This window comes from Hippichthys cyanospilos, chromosome 6 (assembly GCF_059441005.1).
Source record: "Hippichthys cyanospilos isolate Australia breed blue-spotted pipefish chromosome 6, RoL_Hcya_1.0, whole genome shotgun sequence".
Taxonomy (NCBI): domain Eukaryota; kingdom Metazoa; phylum Chordata; class Actinopteri; order Syngnathiformes; family Syngnathidae; genus Hippichthys; species Hippichthys cyanospilos.
Window position 1 is genome coordinate 4,862,747 of NC_142374.1, and position 21,281 is coordinate 4,884,027.

At 37.6% G+C, this 21,281-nt stretch overlaps 2 protein-coding genes across 2 annotated transcripts in view; both read right to left on the bottom strand.

Moving 5' to 3' along the window:
• Positions 1-276: 276 nt before the first annotated feature.
• LOC148421933 (guanine nucleotide-binding protein G(o) subunit alpha) overlaps positions 277-21,281 on the bottom strand; it is a 90,748-nt gene continuing 69,743 nt past the window's right edge. Inside the window, exons 5-8 of the mRNA XM_088416466.1 lie at positions 20,896-21,024; positions 18,376-18,505; positions 2,283-2,436; positions 277-631 (exon numbers count right to left, since the gene is read on the bottom strand). Of these exons, the coding sequence (XP_088272592.1) occupies positions 444-631; positions 2,283-2,436; positions 18,376-18,505; positions 20,896-21,024 (601 nt within the window). The 3' untranslated portion in view covers positions 277-443. The remainder of the gene's footprint in view (positions 632-2,282; positions 2,437-18,375; positions 18,506-20,895; positions 21,025-21,281) is intronic.
• On the bottom strand, positions 6,837-13,267 carry LOC148421934 (guanine nucleotide-binding protein G(i) subunit alpha-like). Its single transcript, XM_088416467.1, has 3 exons — positions 13,144-13,267; positions 12,336-12,489; positions 6,837-9,986 (listed from the first exon to the last, which is right to left on the bottom strand). The coding sequence occupies exons 1-3, from the start codon at positions 13,171-13,173 to the stop codon at positions 9,802-9,804; spliced, it is 369 nt and encodes a 122-aa protein (XP_088272593.1). The 5' UTR covers positions 13,174-13,267; the 3' UTR covers positions 6,837-9,801.

Genomic DNA, 21,281 nt, shown 5'->3' on the forward strand with positions numbered 1-21,281 from the left:
TATATATATATATATATATATATATATATATATATATATATATATATATATATATATATATATGTGTGTGTGTGTATATATATATATGTGTATATATATATATATATATATATATATATATATATATATATATATATATATATATATATATATATACATATATATATATATACATACATACATATATATATATATATATATATATATATATATATATATATATATATATATATATATATATATATATATATATATATATATATATATATATTAAATTCTCATCATTAATGTGTACCAAGTTGCATTTTTCTTCTTTTTCTTTTTTATTAATAATCAGTATTATTACCATCATCGTTTCCCCAGGAAGAGGATTGAGGACCAGGTGGGAGGGGACAGGTAGGAGAAAGGAAGGAACGAGTGGGTGGGGGTCTTACATGGGGCGCTTAGTACAAGCCACATCCTCGGAGGTTGTTGGCGATGATGATATCGGTCACGGCATCAAACACCACCTGGATGTTCCCTGTATCTGTGGCACAGGTCATGTGACAGTAGATTTCCTTATTTGGGGAGCGATTCTTACTCTCAAACTGTGCTTGGATGTAAGCTGCTGCATCCTCGTAGGTGTTTGGTCCTGGAAGGAGACAGGAAAGTTGGGGAAAGGTGAGAAATGATGATCTTTCAGGCCTTGTCCAAACACAGCAGGTTTTCTTGCAAACAACAGATATGTTTCTATAGTTTTCCCTGTCAGCCATGATTTCTTCGTTAAAAACAAAGGATTCTAAAAACTCAGGCCTTAGTGGGGATTTGCGGATATCTTCGGATCCAAATTTTGCTATGGAAAATTGTAAACGGCAATGAATGTTTTTTAACATTGAACAAAGGGTGAGCTAGTGGTTGCTTAAAATGTGTTACCATGCCTTTCTAACAAGGTCTAACCGACTAAAATAATCCTTTTACCTGTGTTAGTTGATAAAGGTTGAATGGGCTGGATCATTGTAATTCAACTTGTTAGAGCTTTGAAGAATGTTTAAAGCCTAATTGCCCCACCTCCTCCAAAGTTTTCATTCCTTCCTTGAGCAATCTCTGAGAATTCTTGCTCGTTGCTGTGCTCGAATCACCGGCCCCGCCCATTAAGAGAAAAGGACTCCGCCCCCGTACTTCCCCCTTACGGGGGAAGTCTATTGTTATAATTTACCAAGTACAGTACACCTGCAGACACGGTCGCTTCTGTACAGGTTTTTTTTCTTCATATTACAGAAAATTACTTAGCATAAAAAAGGAACAAAAAGAAAAGAAAAATCAAAACTAAACTTGACGTCTCAAAATTCCAATTTGAATAATGTGTAACATGAGATTCTACTACTCATTAATATGGCTGCGTGGATATTATTGCGCTTCTTGGGAACACATGCAGGAACGTAATATGGATGACTTGAACACTGTACGGAAGCCAGAGATGTGACTACAATGGCAGAAACAAAAGTTTTCTTTTTTTGCTGTTTGTCTCACTCGAAAGGTCGTGTAATATAACATTTAATGTGGTGTTTTTGAAGTGCTTGGAAGTACATGTAAAACACCATTCATAATTCGACAAAAATCATGAAATGAAAGCCACTCCGGGAGCACTTTGTATCACAATATATTGTTATAGCGATATTATCGGCCAGCACTAGAAATCACAGTTGTATCCATATAGTACATTTACATAGCCCAAAGTCTTGTTGGCTTGTTTTATTGTCTTGTGGGTGATCCCCTTCAGTCAGCTTGAGAAGAGAAAAAATAAAAAATACAACAAAAAAAAAAGGTAACTCATTATTTCATTAAAAAATAAATCACCAAACTGCCGGTAGGATTTCATCATAAGTATGCATATGTATATTCAGGAGCCAAATGTATCTCACGATATAGCCCCTTTAATGCCTTGTCCAAACATTACAGGATTTTTTTTCTCTCTCTCTTTTTTTTTTTTTTTTTTTTTTACAAACAACAATATTTTTTCTGCAGTTTTCCTTGTCATCCACATTTCCCCAAAGAAATGAACCAAGGGGACCAAGGGGGCGCTAGCCATTGCTCAAAATGTGTTCCCATAGCCGTTCTAACACTGTCAAACTGACAGAAAAAAACAAAACAAAAACACTTAATCTGTATGTTGGATTGAGAACGAAATTAAACTAATAGTTCCGTATCCTATATTAGTTAGATTTTGCGCATGTTAAGGTTGTCTGCTCACAAGATGTTTTGGTATCATCCATCATTATGCATTCAGCGGAAATGACATTTACCTGTGTATTCAGGGAAACAGATGCTGAGCGCAGACTTCTTGATCTTCTCTGCAAACAAATCTTTCTTGTTGAGGAAGAGGATGATGGAAGTGTCGATGAAGAACTTGTTGTTGCAGATTGAGTCAAACAGCATCAGAGATTCATGCATACGATTCTGTAGGAGAGTTGGAAGGAATGAAAACATTGACTTAGATACACCAAAAATACATGCACAGATTTGAGGGAAATGCAAGAATGAATGTGACAGGATTTGAAGCCAAAACACTATCCACACATAAGGTACTCAAGTCGTGCTTTATTATGATTTCAATAGATTTCCAATACAACCCCAACATAATACCAATGCAATACAGCATTAGTACTCAAGTCTTCATCTTGTTCTTCTTTAATTAGACTTCTTGACAAAGTAAAGCTTTCATAAACTCAATTTTGCTGCAAGGAGATGCGAGAGAGCAGAAAGGTTTTAATGAGAGCAACAAAAGTGCAAGGATGATAACCAGCAAATACTCACCCCGTTGAAGTGCAATTCACTCTGAAGTGCAAATGTGAACAATTGTGAAGGACTAAGAAGCAGGATCCCAAGCAACCCCGCCCTCCCAAAATATTCCTCTTTTCTTCCATCCATCCGCTTTTCTCATTGAGACTGTCGGCAAGCAATTCCTCTCTCTGATTTCGTCGAGAGAGAAACGATCACCAGTCACTCACAGGGACTGCTGCAGAGAAACTCACAATCATTCAAATTATAGTCTACAAAAATTCAGAGTTTATGCTGAACAAGCCAACATGCTTTTGGAATCTCGTGTGATGCTTATTCAGCGAGAAGCCATCCAAGCACAAGAAAATCATAGAAACTCAACAGCAAAGGTTTAAACACAGGACATTACTTGTGCTGTTAGTCAAACGTGTTTATTTTACATTTGGTTCTATTAAAAAAATGAACCTTTGAATGACAATAAGGTTGATATTCTAAATATGGTTACTAAAGTTTTTAGAATTTACCATGATGTCAATGTTTTGAAGTGGTGTTGCTGTAAAAGTCAAGGTACTTGTACTATCTATACCCAGTAATGAGCACGTTCCTTTTTTGGTTAATCTAACAAAGGGTGCAGAACATGATTGGCTGCTTGCAGAGTTGACACAACAAGCCACCTCTTATAAAATAATTGAATTGCATGGCAATTTCTCTCTTTTTTTTTTTTTTTCTTGTAACCTTCTTGCCATGCATGGGGGATAAGAGAGAAGTCTTTGTCTTAAAGGGACACTGTGTAAGATTTTACATTTTATCATTACGGACAGCTGGAGGTGCTGCATTTACCATTGTCTGTAGCTATAACAAACATGGCAGCCTCTGGAGAAGTGCCACACCCATGTCATCTAATTTAATGATAACTTGACCTTCAATTCTATTTAGAACATACTATTGCTCAATAAGAACACATTGATTTGAAAGTTTTAGAAATTTATAATCATTTATTTGATTCCTTTTTAATGAAAAATGGTCCAAATCTTACACAGTGTCCCTTTGATGCCCTTGGACCTACAAAGCATCATGCTGGAGGACATGACATGTTCGTGTGTCTAAAGCAATAAATTTGGGTGATGTTGCCGGATGGGATATGCAACAGAAAGCCAGCGACCCTAGTGAGAATAAGCGGCTATGCAAAACGTATGGGTGGATGGAAGAATGTTAATGTGAACTAGGGCTTCACGATTATGTCCAAAATAATAATCACAACATTGGTCAATGTTGAAATCACGATTATTAATTACAATTATTCATCATGTTTGATGAAATATGTCTATTATTTTTTTAAACAAACATTATATGAACAAGGCTTCAAGGTTTAATACTTACAAATAATAACAACAAAACCAACAACAATATTAATAATATAATAAAAGTAAATAATAATAAGACAAATTATTAATTATTCCAATTGAATTTTTCAAAATGAGTCTCAATTGACAGCTAGCATGGTGTATATATATATATATATATATATATATATATATATATATATATATGTGTGTGTGTATTAGCAATCAGGTGAGAAACTCAATGCTATTTCAGACTGGCAAATAATGTTGGGGTGATTAAAAAGCAGAGGCTTTTGTCATGCAAACACATGGGAAACATTGCTATCTAAAGACTTTTAAGGTGGAATTAAAAGCTGAAATCTTGGGAGTGCGCTGTGAAGCTAACTTCATCGTGTTCCGAGCTTTTTTTTTTTTAATCTTTCACCAGTGTGTGTGCTCGGCAGTTGTTGACATTTTTTTTTCTTGGGGGGGGGGGTACTCTTGCCACACCTGGTTTTTCAGATTTAGTTTTTAGTTTTAGTTATTAGTTTAGCAACACTAGGCAAAGTAGATCTAACATACTGCACTTAAAATTACTATAGATAAGAATCTAGTTTTTAGGATTGTCTCGTCCTACGCACCTGCACTTTGTTATTGTACATGTAAAAGGCAGAGGATAGTGAGACACGCATTTTCGATTCCTTTGTATGTTAAGCACATGTGAAGAAATTGACAATAAACTTGACTTTGACTTGACTTTCACTTTGACTACAGTATTTAGGTCATGGTAGTCTTTGTCAGTCGAATCAGGTGTTCGTACCGGCGAACTTCTATAAGCAGTAGTAATAATAGCACACATTTATTAAGGTAGCAACTACTCAGTATTTTGTTTAGAAAATAAATAGACAGTGTTCAAAGGAAATAAATAGAGCTGCAATTTTAATATTGTGGTACCGTGACATTTTTGCTCATGGCTGTCACACCATTAGAATCTAATATCGGCCTCCATTATCATGTCTTCCTTCTGCTCCTGAACTTGCCCTGCCAGCCACAACAGCAGCCTATCAGGTTATGCCAATCACAATGACAACTAATCAGAGGCTACTTCTGTGGATTGTTTTCCAACCCCCAACACTTTAAGCAGAAGAAGACAGATCTAATCAACATCCAGGAGACATTAAAAACTAGATAAATGTGATTAAAAAAACAATGCATTATCTTTGACTGCAACAATATCATCACAATTAATCTGTTACTCTGACACCCCTAACGGTAACATGCCCCTAAAAATCCACTCATAACATTGTATGATATTCTTTTCACATGCTGTTCAAACATGTCTATAGATTTAAAGGGCTGATGATGTTAAAGCAAAATGTGTGCGTTATATTTTCAAAAAGCACCTTATTTCATGTATGTATTATATTATGTGTTTGCTATGCCATCAAAGTGACTGTACAAAAGAAACACGTATTGATGAAAGATAAAGTTAAAGTTGTGGCTTGAAAAATAAAAACGCAGGCGAAAACATTTTACTGACTCATCTATAGTGATTTAGCTTCCTGGGCAATAAGAGCACAGAAAGGGAACTTTAGGATCCACAGCTACACAAAATGAAGCATAATAACGCCTGACTACACAATAACAGCTGCACATACAGAATGAGGGAGGAGCTGAATGCTGCACAAACAAATTGCAATTTCTGGTCACATTTTAAAGGCAGTGCTGGGCAACTGGGTAATCTAACTTTTGCATCGAGCATTAAATTTACTCTTCCGATTAGTGATTTGTTCTTTGTTTTTTTTAAATCAGTAACATTTTTGTGACATTTCGAAACCACATTTCTATGTTCAGGCTTTTGTGTTTAAAGTCAGTGTGTAGAAAGTGCCTTCTGGGTCATTAATCCACTCATATTGGCTCCACCGCTGCACCCGTGGGCACTTGGTGTCTCTCACACATTTTCTAGTGTTTCACAATCATGAGCACACACTTGGCCTTCTCTATACAACACACACACTCTATACTACACACACACACACACACACAGACACACACACGCACGCACACGCACACCCACACACACACACACGGGTCAGACCACAAATACACGCACAAAGCAGGTTGATCAACAGCCTGAGGCACCATAAAGTCGCTAATTAGGACACGCCATATATGGATGTGGGAGCTGTCATCTACCTGGTTCCTAAAATAGAAATTTGTAACTAAGCAGACAGGCTTTTTTTTTAATAACGTTCAAGGCTATTTTTTAAATAACATTCAAGACTAATTTATTTTTGGTATGATAATAGTAATTAGGGATGTTAGAATGACATTAATTACAATCAATTAATTATAGTCATATTCAAATTGTTATTTTTTTGTTGTTACTCACTTTTAATCTCTAAATTTATGCTTTCTGTATGAGGATTAGATCAATTTTTATGTGTCAGGCTTCTTGTGCTTGAGTTGTTGAGGGTTGGAAAACATAGGTCAAAAACACACTAAAGTGGAAACTGATTGGCCGTCGTTGTGTTTAACGCAACCTGATAGGCTTGTGTTGAGGGTGGGAGGGAGAGTGCAGAGGCAGAAGGAGGATGCGAAAATGGAAGCGCATGTTGTTGTCTGTTAGATGTCTGGTAAATTTAACTTTAAAAAAAAAATGGCACATTTGACAAAAGTCGAGTGATATGCATTCGATCGCAACAAAGACGGGGCCTGCCGTTGAAATGTGGGAGACAGACATGAGAACACCCCACATTTGAGCAAGTCAAGGATGGAGAGATTTATTTGAACTCTTCTAACATTACGTTACAAATTATGGAAATTGCTTTTTTATGATATAAAAAGAATCAATGGGAAAAAACACTAGGGGGCTGAAATTTCCAGCAGATGATTAAAACTTGTAAAATTTTAAAATTCAACAACTCTGAGACTTCTATGTGATTGGAGCTGGACGTGCAAGATTTTGTAAACAAAAATGATCATTGTCCAAATTTGGGACCATATAAAACCATTATAACTACAATTTTTAAGATTCATTTTAAAATGATTCATGACATTGATTTTCCTGAGATTTTTGCAACATTCTGTTGGTCAATCTATCTCAGCAAACAAAAAATCTTTGTTGACTTGTGTTCCTCCTCAAGATAGTTGGTGGTGTAAGAGATCAGTTAATGGCTATGTCTTTAAGTGTCATCATCACATCGCAGACTACAAAGACGGACCATACCATTTTTCAATGTTTTATGGGTGTTAATAAATTTAACCTGCATATGTATGGGTAGAGCTGATGCCACTGAACAATTTGAGATGTTGAAGGAAAAAATATTCATAAATAACTTTGATTATTACGCCTTTAAAAACATTTACAAACTAGGGAAAAAATGCAATGTGTATAGTTTGCACAATGTTTGAAGTTATTTTTGATTTATTTAGCGATTGACAAAAGAAAACAGCACTATTCTTTATGATGGTCAAAACTAAAGGTTGCAGCTAGCATTTGGGACTGGTCTCAAATGCAACAGAAGGTAAAAGGTCACAGCTGCATCTGTTACACAAATTAAATAACTGACAGTTTTTTTTGTTGTAGTATATCAATCTTTTCAATCTGTCACAATAACACAAAGCATCTAAAATTACTGGTTGAGGGATTCTGAAACAATTTTAAAGTAAGATTAAAGTGATTAATTACCTCAAATATTTACAGATTAATGAAGTTATTTCTCATTTTATTAACCCTTGTGCAGTATTTTGTCAAATACTTGATTTTTACATCAAAGGCATTTCACATCAAAGGGAAAGTGTTGAAAGAAGACACCAGGGAGCTGAAATTTCATCTGGATGGTGACAACATGTCAAAGTTGAAGATAGCATGACCACTTACGTTTCACGCTAGCAGCAGTGCGCCATTCATTCTCTAAAATACTGCAAATATGATGTGGAAGAAAATGACCACAACTTTTAAAACAAATTTTAATACCAAAATTATTGTAATAAACTATTAAAGTGATAAGCTATATTCTAGATCAGTGCTTTTCAAGTTTTTTTATTTTGAGCTAAGGCTCACTATTTCCTTTGGAAAAATTATGAGGCATCCCACCAGCAGAAAACTGCCAGTGATTAGCGAGAATGATGCCTGTCATTCTTGGCAATCACCATTGCTCCTTAAGATCGATTTTTTGGACGCGGAGAAAAGTTCGATAAGTTCACCTTGTTGAGCTTGCTAGACTGCTTGCATCCTACATAGAACAATAACACATAAAATGTTCAGGGAAAGTAGCATATGATAACATGTTAACCATAATACCTGAGCTAGTTAGCCGCAGTAGTAAACTCATATTGATATTGAAGCCAGAGCAGCAGGAAGTAGACAACGGCAGTTGTAATGTGATTGGGTTCTGCAGCCGAGGAGGATTGACGTATGATACACAATGAGAGTAGGCTCCTGCTGCACACAGCAGTTTCCAGTTAAAGCAGACGACGCGGGAGGAAAAAGAACTTAACGGTTGTGCAGATTTGGATGGATTTAAATAACCGTTTAAAATCATGTCATATCGCCAAGCTGATGCGACAACAGCAGCAAAAACTGAAATTGAAATGGAGTAATTTTCCACGGCACACCTGACTATGTCTCACGGAACAACACTCATCTAGACACTGATCACTGTTCTAGATGTTGCATACATGTTAATGTCAAGTAATCTCCTGTTTTTAATCAGTCATGCAAATTTTTCAAAAGGTTGGGAGAAGATCAGAGCAGCAGAGCTCCAAACTAGTAGTGGAAACCAGAGCTCCATTTGACAATATACTGTAGCTGCACAAATGCAATCAAATTTTCTTCAAAGCTCAAGTTTGACTGATTGGGTGCTGTTGCAGACAATAAGGAAGAAAACACATGCGGCAGCATACAGCACAATAGGTCCCTTGTGGCCCTATAAAGTCAATTGTTCTGCTGAAGCAGTCTGAGAAGTGTCAAATTGCATCAGTATCCTACATCGTAATCTGTAGCCTTAACTGGTTTTGTGGAGACCAGTGCAAGGAAATGATAGGTCTCATAAGTACAATGAGCAAAAATAAAGATGCTTTTCATCTACTGCAAAATGTGTACAGTAAACAGCGATGCTAACCAAAAAAATCCTGCGGAACAAATGGTGAATAGTGTATGTTGGTCTCTCAGGGTTATTGCAATGTGCTGCTGATTATCCAGTCATAGTATTGACATCAAAAGACCAGAAGATTAAACAAGCAAATTAATCAATATAGTGGGGCGGGGCCCTGGGGTGGCGTGAGGTGATGCCTGAGGGGGGGCGTGGATGACCCCAAGAAACGGGCTTAAAATGTAACATTTTGGCTTAAAAGTTATCTTTTGTTCAATGTTTGTTTATTATATTGCTGTTTTTCTTTTGTTGACGAAGTTTAGGTATACTAATATTATTTTTTTTTATCAAATGAGGATCTTATTTACAGTCACTGAGGTTTTGAAAAAAATACTCAAGAATCATTGCAATCTATTAGGACTCAATTTGAAAGATTATCAAGTTGTGTGATAATAATATGAGGCTATTTGGTAAAGATTTCACAGGAAATCTTTGGATCCATCAATCCATCCTACTGATCATATTAACCCCTCAGTCACCATCACACCCATTGACAATTTAATAGGAAACATCTATTTGTATTGAACCCAGAACCCGATTGATATGACCTCAAGGTCAAGACAACTTCAGGCTAGGCCAGCCTGCTCCAAACTATTGGCGATAATGACATCAGTGGCTGCGTTAAAGACAATTTGTATGTTGCTGGTATCTGTTGCGCAGGTCACGTGGGAGTAAACCTTCTTGGATGTCTTATTCTTGTTGGTGAACTGAGACGCAATGAAGGAAATTCCTTCCGCATACGTGCTTGGCCCTGTAGAGACAGAGATGACATAAAAATAGCATTGTGACAGTATTATTTTAACAGACAGAGGTCAAAGCTACTTATGTTTTTTAATTTGTTCATCCAAATGGTCTCTAAAAAAAGGACAAAACTCTCTAAATCTAGAAGAAAAACAAAATTTTCAGATTACGTTAATAATATGCTTGTGCTATTCTAGCTCCAACTACAAAGGGTTTTAATTCTAGAATGAGATCAGACCTTTGTGTTAATTTTGGCACCACACTCTTGGATTATCTCAAATAAACGAGAGCTCAAAAGTAGCAACCGTAATTCACAGCGCATATTGATTCATCTTGCAAAGCTACTGCATGCCCCATGGTTCACATCCATAATCGACTGCGAGGAAAGAACTGGATTTGCAGCTTTCCACTTGTTAAAATGCTGTTAGATGGAGTCAGATGGTGGTGAGACGAGTCATCTGTGGGCCAAGTGTCACAAACATATCTGGCTCTCAGTCTTGGCAGCACTGCGGCTTGTCTGTCTGCTTCATTTGCAACACCATGAGAACATGCACAGTTGAGTCCTTCCTTGTCAAAAGATGAAGAAAGCGATTGGAATTTTAATTTTCTCTTTCTCACAGTCATGCTGTTCGGGTCCCTCTCATCACCGCATTCCCACAATCTTGTTTTTTTTCGATTTGTTTCTGATGTTTTCCAAATTACACTCATGCGCTCGAGCTTTCTCACTTGGTTTTCATCATGTCTTCGCTCGCATCACCTCAGTATGAATGAGCCTGTCAGCTGCTTTCGATACATCATGTCATCGACGACCATTCTGCCAATGTTGGGGATAAGACATTACCGTTACATTAATGTTGTCTTATTGGCCGCCTTTTCCCAGGCTGTGTTCACCTTTTAGAGCTTCAAAAAAAGGAGTAAGCACTACTCCTAATTTCTAAAAGAAGTAGTTTGCAGCAGCAGCTTGTTGACATATTTATATTGAACCACAACACCCTAAAGACCAGGGGTGGGCTGTCAGAGCCAGCAAGGCCTTCTCTGCCGGCCTGATATAACCTGACATGATTATTATAATTATAATAAAAGTCCATTTCTGTTAAATTGGTTACACTCTTTCCAGTGTTGTAGTTTTAGGTTAAAGTTTTTATCCAATCAGATTTCAGCCAACTTGTGTCGGCGGGCTGTATGAAATCTGACCGAGGCCTTCACAATCAATAGTGTGTGCGCTTGCGCACTATAAGTGAACAGGAATATATAGTTGATCGTTGCGATAGCCAATCAGATCATGAGTTGGAGTCAGTAAGGCCAGCTAGAAAGCCTCACATTCAACGCGCCCTGTGATTGGATGGATTAGATAGGAGGCAGCGCGATACAGAGCAACCAAGCTACACAGTGTGGCCTGGTTGAGCTGCATTAACGATGTACACAACACCAGAGCCAGAGCCGGGCACCTTGAGCAGAAAAATTTAATATATCTACTCGCTTTTTGACCCAAAATGGCTGAAGGAGAGGAAAACGTTAACCAAGTCAGTGAAGTCTTCTCGAGGAAAGAAAGAAGAATGGATTTTCTGTAGAAATAAGTGTTTTGGGGGACAGCCGTTTTGGTGCAAGCATTTTATTTATTTTTTCATTTATAATATGTTTTTGTCATTTTATTTTGTTCATATTCAATTAATGGATATCATGTATCACGTGTAGTGATACATTTTAATTGCTGATGCGGGTTTATAGATGTTTAATGACGTTGGAAAATAGCCTGTATAGTACACGATTAAGATGATGCAACGCCCAGTAATGCTTATGTGTGAGTTCTCCAGGTAGGACATCATTGAACGCCTAAGTATGAAATGCACGGACCACCACTACTAAAGATGTATACACACTACATACAGAAGTTATTAGTGGATTGATTGTAGGAAAAACAAAACATACATTCAATGTTAATTTGTTTAAGTTTGTTAATTTATCATTGTGGGTTTGTTATACCAAGAAAATATGCATCCCACATTTGAAGTTACGTGTTGTAATGGAATACTGGGTAGGCAATGCAAAGGGATTCATGATACAAAATGTATGTTTATATTCTGTGTAATTGTAATGTGTCTGGACAGTGACCTGTAAGCAGAGGCAAATGAACTGTTTCCTGTTTTGATGGTGCCGTTATTGTAGTGCTTTATGTCAGTCTTGCATCCATACGCAAACTGAACTGATGGCCCTCCCATTATCTTAACCATCTTAACTGGATAGAACTAACTTTGTAATAGAATTGTCTCATTCAAAGTGAGAAAAAGACTCAAAGCTTAAAATGACATGTAAAGGGTATGTTGGAACAAAATAATTTTGATGTCCTATGTAGGCGTACCAGTATATTCAGGGAAGCAGATGGACAGTGGCGACTTGTTGATCTTATTCTCAAAAATGTCCTTTTTGTTAAGAAAGAGGATGATCGAAGTCTTTTCAAACCACTTGCTGTTACTGATGGAATCAAACATCTTCAGTGACTCGTGCATGCGGTTCTGCAGAGGAGATCATAAACAAAACTTTTAAAACGGCCTTTCACGCGAAATCGTAGTCAGACACAGAAACCCAAAGACTAGTCATCTAACATAAGACAATATATGCATGCAGATTGAACAAAAACAACAAAACTAAGAGGAAAACAGTGTTCTGTACAGTAAATTACATGACTATGTAATTAACATGTGTGAATCAAAGCCATGCATTGCTAGTGTCTTATTGTTGAACCTAGTCTAATGATACACTGACCACTTCTTGTACACTGTGTTTTTTTTTTTTATACTGAAGTGGGAGCACATTTGACATGAGTTTAATAAAAACACCCAATGACTGATGAGGGAGTTAAATATATGCTAAAATAATCACACAATTCTAAATGAGATAATTCTATGAGATAATAAGCAAAAACGAATATATATATATATAAACACAAACAATAGGCAACTCTAACCACGATTTGGACATAAACAGAGTACGATAACATTCAAAAATTTCATGCAAATTTAAGAAATGAATAATAAAGAGCATTTAAATGCCATGAAAGATATTTCTATATATGTGCTTCTAAATGTGGCCAGGTCAAGGATAATTAATAGACAGCATGCACACACAAATGCAAAGAAAGCTTGTACCCCTTTCCAAAGGACTCATACCTGTTGGTAGGCGGAGCTTCTGTGGAACATCTGACTGCTGATTGCTTAGACAGGACAGCCGAGGGTGAGAGTGACAGGTGAAGTGGAAGGTACCAAGGATGCTGCGAGGTGGAGTTTGAAGCAGCAAGCAAAAACGCAAGGGACACATTTTCCCGGAACACAGTTCACGAAACACACACACACACACACGCAGACCCTCAGACACACATATACATCTATTACTGATAAGAAGCAGTAAACCTGTTGTCCCCCAAAAGCAGCTGTCACATTGAAGGACAGCAAGAGTGCCTGTGAACATGTGGAAGCTTTTCAGGAGGAAGTTTGTCTTTGAAAGCAAGAAGGGAATGAAGACAAGAACATATGTGTGTGTGTCTGTGTGTGTGTGTGCGTGTGTGTGCGTGCATGTGTTTGTTTGTCTAAGGAGCGAACTTAAACTCATCGCACATCCAAAAGAGGAAAATACAAATAATCCCTCATTTGAATCTATCTTTAACTAAAATCTAAGACATGGCAGCAGCTGTGCCAGTTGTTCCTGGATGCATGTACTGTATTTATGCTTGCTGCCTATTTAGATTGCGCTTATACTTCTGTGCTCCCAGCTATATGGTAGTTCAAATATGTCTCAGAAATGCGGAAGGTTTAAATCGGTGATATGTCCAACTGTTACCAATGGTGACAGGTGACACAGGTTGTGACAATTATGATGGCAAATTAGAATGGCGGATGAAATTTACTGAACCACTTGTTCATTGTTTTGAAATGTTTTCATCATTCGGTGTGCCATAATTGACGGGCAGTCAGTCAGTACAGAGTCCCGATGGACTAACTGCCTCTGAAAGTGAAGTCAAATTATCTGGAAAAACAACAAAAATTGTATGGCGGTTGATAATAGCTTTATGAGGACAAATAATATTGAAAATTACTGTATAGAAAGACTGCATGCATGAAACCACATTTTTAATTTAATAGCTCCAGTTGATTGAGTTATTTTTTAACACTATCCTGCAAGTTATGTTTCTCCGTGTACAAGTTGACTTTGTGTATAAGTCGACGACAGTCCTTTTTTTACTTTAATTTGGGAGAATTTTACAAAAACGCGAGTATAAATCTACACCTGACTTTAGTGGTTACACATATCATGTTTGTCCAATTACAGCACGTGATGTGTGTTATTAAAATGAGGAAATTACATTTTTTTTCCGACACATTTCTTCATCATTTATCAAGTAACATACTGTTGGGGGGGTGAGACAAGTGTGAGGCAATGTACGCATGCACGTAGACACAAATTCTGAAACTAATATTTGCCACAGTAAAATGATTTGAACTTTTCATGCTTTATTTTTTGACATCGTCAAATAGTAATTTGTTGAAATGCCTTAAAGGTCATCTTCACTATCTGACACGCCAAATAGCTCCTCCCATTTAAATTCCGGACGTCCTTTCCTTCCTGCTCTTCATTTGCACAAACATCCTCGCTCTTCTACGCATAATCATCTTCGGTCCCATCCAATTTGTTTGAAATGGAGGTCTCCAGAAATGCTTTGCTGAAGCCTTCTTTACCCAAGTGACAACTGTGGCGAGATCAGAGCGTGGATCGGTTGCTCCTCGCTGTGTTTCTCCCCCACCTGCTGACATCCACGCCCCGCCTGCTCACATCCATGCATGCTCTCGCATGTCTGTCTTAAACAGACAAGTCAAGCCATCTTTTCCTTTCTATAATGGGTCAAAGTCCGCCGGAAAAAATATCCACGCAGCCTCGTTGTTTACAACAAAGAGGCAATAAGGCGAGAATGTATTTGAAAGTGAAAACGCACTCAAATGGATGCCTAAAACATTAGATTAGTACATCATGGACTTTTTGGAAATTAATAAAAAAAAAACAAAAAACTATATTGCGGAGAGACGTGTTGTGAAGGTTTCCTGCATGCCAGTGGGCGAGTTATATCTATAAATACGCTTATCACTAGCACTCCTTGGAAGTCGAACTACGACTGCAGTACACATATTTACTTAAGTCTTAAACTATTAAATCTAACACTAAATGTACTGGTATGCCTTCTCTTTCGTACTAGTCTGGATCATGTTGAACAGTTCATCGGATGTCCAACTAAGAGCAGATAACAAGGAGCTTACCAAACATGATTAAAAAACAGATTTTACACTTTAAATTCCAATTTATTACAAAAGGCAAAAGCTATCTTTCCTTTTTCGATATCTCTCAGCCGCTGTTCTCACCTGATTGGCCAAACAATCTATCATTAAGCTTAAGGGGCGTTGGGGAGTTGTAACTCCCGCTCAGAACTCAAAATCGACTCCTCATTGGTGTCCGCATCTTGTAGGCGTGCTCCTAAAGCTTAATGACAGATCGCTTATCCAGTGAAGTGAGGGCAGTGCTACTTTTTTCATGGGGGGGGGGGGGGGGGGGGGGGGGGTCATAGCAGGGGACGTCTTTTGGAGTGGCATAGTTTGTGGTTTTATACTTATCGCGCGAGGGGGTGGCGGGGGGTTTCCGGTCCCCATTACCCGCGAAAAACGAGGCATCACTGTATATATATATAATCATTTCAAGCCTTGTAAATGACATGGTATCACTTATTTCACATTTAAATTAACGTCATTCACCCATATATATGAAGAAAACTGTTTTGGATTTGACGTGTGTGTATTGATCACCCCCCCCCAATACGGGGGGTTGAACAGGAGGGAAAAAAACACAATTTGTGTCAGGAGAAATGCAGTAGTTTTTGCAACAAATACTGCTGTTCATTGGAAAAAAGAGATGACCACTCAAAAGCCACCATTGAACCACCATTTCAACGGCCCTTCTCCCAAGATAAGAATTAAAAAAATATATTAGCAACCAAACGGCACTGTGTAGAAGTGAAACAGTCGTCTTCTTTGTCATACAGTATGTTTCACCCAAAGGAGAGGAGAAAGTCCTTTGAGAGACCGGAGAAATCCTATTTTGCACATTTTTTTAAAGTAAACAAAGTCAAAGTAAAATATATTTTTTCTGCACTCTTGTGAATTGTTGTGTTTATTCCACTGAGGAGAAGTTTTATTCCTTTCTTTACTCTCGACCCAGTGTATATGATGGATGTCTGTTAAAGGACTGCGTGAAGCAGAACATCCAAGTTCTTTTCCTCATGCTGTAATTATAAATTCATACACGCGTTTGTTTTTTTAATAATTGTACTTCTTTGATCAGTGCACTGTCTAATTAAAGCTAGCAGTGCCATGCATCAGTCTCATGGGTAACCACATGCTTAATTAGAGCTTTGTAGGTGCTACTCTACAGACAGTGCAGAAGAGGTGGGTTTGCTAGGGATTGAAACAAGTTGTCCCTGTGTGTTTTTTTAATTTTTTTTATTTCTGACCATTTTAGATGAGGTTGAGAAATGCGTGATTTTATGTTGAGGAGAGGTAGTGACATTTGGGGATACTGTGGCAGATCACTAACACATTGTCTCCTATCAGACACAATCACAGTTGTGTTAAAAATAGAACAGCGGATGACATCTGCACAGATTGCTACTGTCAACATCAGACCCATGACACATCATCATCATCATCACACAACAGGAGACTCTGCGGCGCTCCCATCTCACACGGAGGCACGAAGACGTCTGCGTAAATAGAGCAGCTACTGAGCACAAATTCTCAGAGGTTACATTTTAGACCCATAAATATCAACCAGCGTGCATCATATTCAAATCAGCTTCTTTGTTTAAGGCCAACGTGACATCAGCTTTGCGAGCATATACAGGAAAAAATCTACACCACCTCCTTTCTGTCTACTTTTTTTTAGTAGCCAGAAATAAGAAAATAAAATAGTTACATGCAACAACAGACTGTAAAATGTAATAGGCATTTGATTGGTGATGTTAAAATAGAATTACTATATACATGTATTGTGGTGTATTCATCCATCACTTTTTCTTGACCTCTTCATGCACTCTCTTCGCAATGAGATGTACAGTGTATCCACTCTGGTGTTCCCAAAAAATTTCCCAAAGTTTTTTAAAAGTACCATAGCGCATCGAGGAGCTCTCTGTACCTTTGAACTGAGATGTACAATACTGTATATCAACTCGGGTGTCCCTATAAGTTTTTAAAAGCACCGCAGCGCGTGTGTCCAGCCGTGCTTTGGTGTCTCGTTGCTGCCTTGGTTAAACAATTGACGTTTGCAAATCCAGTGTAGCTCCAAACACCAAATCGATCCTTTGCAAACCGAAGGCATTCCCAGTAGAACTATTTCCCAGGGTTAGCTCACGCCCCTGGTAGCCCAGTCAGAAATATGGCCAAGTCCGGACAGGTTAGCTAATAGCTACGCTACGTCTCTAAAGCAATCAGTCAAAGCCAACACCGTGTAGCTTGCTTGTTGAGCATTGCGCCGCCTTCCTGCAGTGAGCATCCATTCACGTCACGTTCAACTACACACCCAAGTAATTAAAGTCTCCTTGAGGAAAGAATACAATTTGTGTTGAATTAAGTGTTTTGGGAGAAGGCGTTTTGGTGAGTGCAAGCATTTTATTGACATATTTTTTCATTTTTAATATGTTTTTGTCATTTTATTTCATCCATATTCAATTAATGGTAAATAAATAAAATGAACTATTTCTCATATCATTTGTATTTTAGCGCATAATCTTGTTAAAGCTTGCCTGCTCTTGGTGGACTTAATAAAACTTTGTGGACAAATCATTTTAATTTCCCTTTTATTTTTTTAGTTTTGACAGTATCACACATAATGATAAGATTTATTGCTGATGTGGGTTTATTGATGTTATGCTCCGGTAAATACCCTGTGTTGTACACTGTTTAAGGTGATGCAGCACCCAGTAATGCAAACGTGTGCTTCTGTATATAATTTCTCTAGCTGTGGTGTCATAAATGATGGTAAGTATGAGGGGTATTTATTCGAGTCGGACATCACTGAAGGCGTGAGAGTGAAATGCACGAACCGCCACTGGTTTTGATTAGCATTTTTTGTTTACCATATAATGTTTAACTGGTGAAACAGCGCATTAGAGGGTGTCTCCAATTATTTGTGTTCTGATTCAGCTTTGACTATAATGAAGGTTTCCAAATGTTTCTGGCTTTGGCTGCCACGACACATCCTTTATCTGGAGTGTGCCATGTATAAATGGGTGATGTGGACCATGTAGTGTAAACCCAGAGTAACTCACACCAACCAGTGAGAGAGACACGTGAGACAAGTGCCCTTACCGTGGTCTCGTCCTCGTGTAACACCTGGTCATATCCACTGAGTGCGACGCAAAAAATGATGGCAGTGACGTCCTCAAAACAATGGATCCACTTCTTCCTTTCTGACCTTTGGCCTCCGACATCAAACAGCCTGATAGAAGGAAAATAAAATGCTACATTTACAGACAAGCCTGAAACATACTGTCAAGTTCAGTTAATGGTCACTTTGCATTACAGGCAGATCTAATAGCTCTTCTGAAATATACCGTATTTGATCAAATATTGGAGGAGGATTTATTTACTAACGGTTCTGAGGGCCTGGTTTTGAATCTCAGCCCTGACTTTACTGGATATTCCATGTTCTCCCCATGCTAGTGTGTTTTTTTCCAGGCATTCCGGCTTGTATGTTAGGTTTTTTGATGACTCTAAATTGCCCCTAAGTGTGAATGAGAGTCTGAATGCTTGTTTGTCGCTTTGTGGCACAAAATTGACATGCTCCAGTCTGCTGTCTGTTGATTTGTTTGTTACTTTCGTTTCAAAAAGAGAATGGAATGTGTAACTTCAAATTGTCATTTCTATTTGTGCCTACTTTTATATGAGGTTCCAATGAATAATGGCGTGCAAATGGATGCTGACCCAATTTTCTCCTATTGAAGACTCATAATTTTCACATGATACAAGCTTTGTTGAAGCTAATTTCGTTGCTCAAAAGCAGAAGCAAGCGCTTTGCTGGTAAAGAACATTTTTTTTTTTTTAAACCAACAGCCCTAACTACGTGTGCTATTTCAGGACGCTACAGTCCAACATTACTTCGGATGGTTTTTGTTTGTTTTTTTTTTCAAAGGAGAACAAAGAAAACGTCTTTTTGAAGGACAATACATGCAATTAACTGAGAAATGGCATTTATTTGAAGAAGCCTAAAACAGCGATCTTTAGGTTGGCATCCTTAATATGACTATTTAGTTCTGCGGATGGCAAATTTTTTTGGTACTGGATTATTTTTCTGTCTTTAGAGATTCAAGCAGAACATCCCAGTTGAATGTGCAGTTTACGACAGAAAGCAAGCCTGCTAAGGTACAAGTACAGGGGATGCCTGACTGAGAGTTTCGATATTCACTCCCTTAAACCACTCCACCAGCTCTTTTCTTAACTGTTTAGCATCAATTGCAGCACTAAAGCTCCACTTAAGATGTTTCAAATACCTGACTCACTTTTGAATCTTGGAACCGTTAATGCAATGTGGGCAGTATAAAACAGTATGTTACCTGAAGTCTAATTTGGGAAGGTTCACTCCCATCTATTTTTGTGCTGTAAGTGTAGTTGTGAGTGTACTCCAAGAGAGGAAATGAATCCCTGGTGAATGCAACCAGGTTGTATATTACATGGATAGAAGGATAGGAGGCCTGAAGGGTTACAAATAAGTGCAGAATTACTGAGGCTGCCCATTCAGTGTAACCCTGTAGTGTCCAGAGATAGCAACTGATTTGAAACTATTAGGAAATTTAAGTAGAATACACTCAGCATGGCATTGGGTTGTAGTACAAAAATAAAACCAGCATGACAAGCAAAAAGAACAAAACTTGATGTGATAAAATGCATGTCTGTGAAGGGGCGGAAACACGCAAAGTTTTTCAAATTCCACCATCCTCACATGAGCAACATTTTAAAATCCGTAACATCTCTCAAAAGACATAACCACGAAATTTTGAAGGGTAAAAGTAGATTAGATACACATAGCTGTACACATACAGGTATTCACATACGCTATATGGTACACTCATACATACATATACATATAACCACATACTTGTAAAATTATTAGTCCATATTTTCATAGCTGTCAAAAACTATTTGTTGGTAATATTTTAAAGTTGTTTTACAATTCATGTGCTCATCGAATTTATTCCACATTTGCACACAACGAACAGGACCGTTCCTACATTTCAGAGGTGAATGGATGATTGCCTGCTTAATATCACAATTCCCACTAAATCTGTATGTTCCGTCTCCCATATTATAACCTGGTGTTGTTTTGAGTGTTTGACTCCTCTACATATGAGTAAAAAATCAGTACTTCCATCCCATATTTTCATGTTTTATTGATGTACACATAGTGGCCGTAACATCAGGAACAGCGGCCTCAAATTGGATTGGAAACAACGATAAAATTAAATATTCAGTGTCTCCAATGATTATAATGCTCAATTTAGATTTATACGGTCAGAAAGGTATGGATTAAGCAATATAGCGTTGGGTGTACAACTGCAATGCATCATACTTAGAATTGTTTATCTGCAAACATGCAAGAAATTGTCAAATTGAATTTGAAAAGTCGTCTTTCTTCATTCACACAGCTCTACCACAACTATAATTGACTCGTGCTTCTTTCAAACAAATGAGCAATCATAACATTGGATTCTATTCTCATTTTTAAGCAGAACAACTACAATACAGGAAGACCTGGCAGTGTTGTAGGAAATGTGCCAGAAAGCCACTGTGTTTGTGTGTCTATTATGTCGCACAGTTCAATTGTACTCATACCTGAAGTGAAGGTTTTTGAAGGTAAAGTGTGTCTCCACAATGCCCGTAGTCTTCACCCGGGTCCTCAGAATGTCCTGCTCTGTTGGCTGGTAGTCGGCAGCACCAATGCGATCTAGGCTGTCTAGGTAGCTGAACAATAAAGATGATGCATATTGTTAATAAGTAGCACTTACATGGCATTTCTCTGCTGCAATGTGTACTATAATGAGAAATATATAACAAGCAAATCATTATTTAAAAAGTTCGTTATGAAAATGCAAATAGTTTTTTACAACAAGAACTGCAAAATTCATAGTAGCAATATTTCACTAATATGAATGCTCAAATTCAGAGACCAAAAAATAATACACGGCGAGAAGAGATTGGAATCAAACTAGTGAATGATT

Excerpts from the sequence above, each read along its gene's own strand:
- LOC148421934 (XM_088416467.1), bottom strand. The coding sequence starts at position 13,173 with ATGTTCCACAGAAGCTCCGCCTACCAACAG. Across the intron at positions 12,490-13,143 it reads GAAGCTCCGCCTACCAACAG|AACCGCATGCACGAGTCACT; the intron begins GTATGAGTCCTT and ends TCTCCTCTGCAG. Across the intron at positions 9,987-12,335 it reads CTGCTTCCCTGAATATACTG|GGCCAAGCACGTATGCGGAA; the intron begins GTACGCCTACAT and ends CTGTCTCTACAG.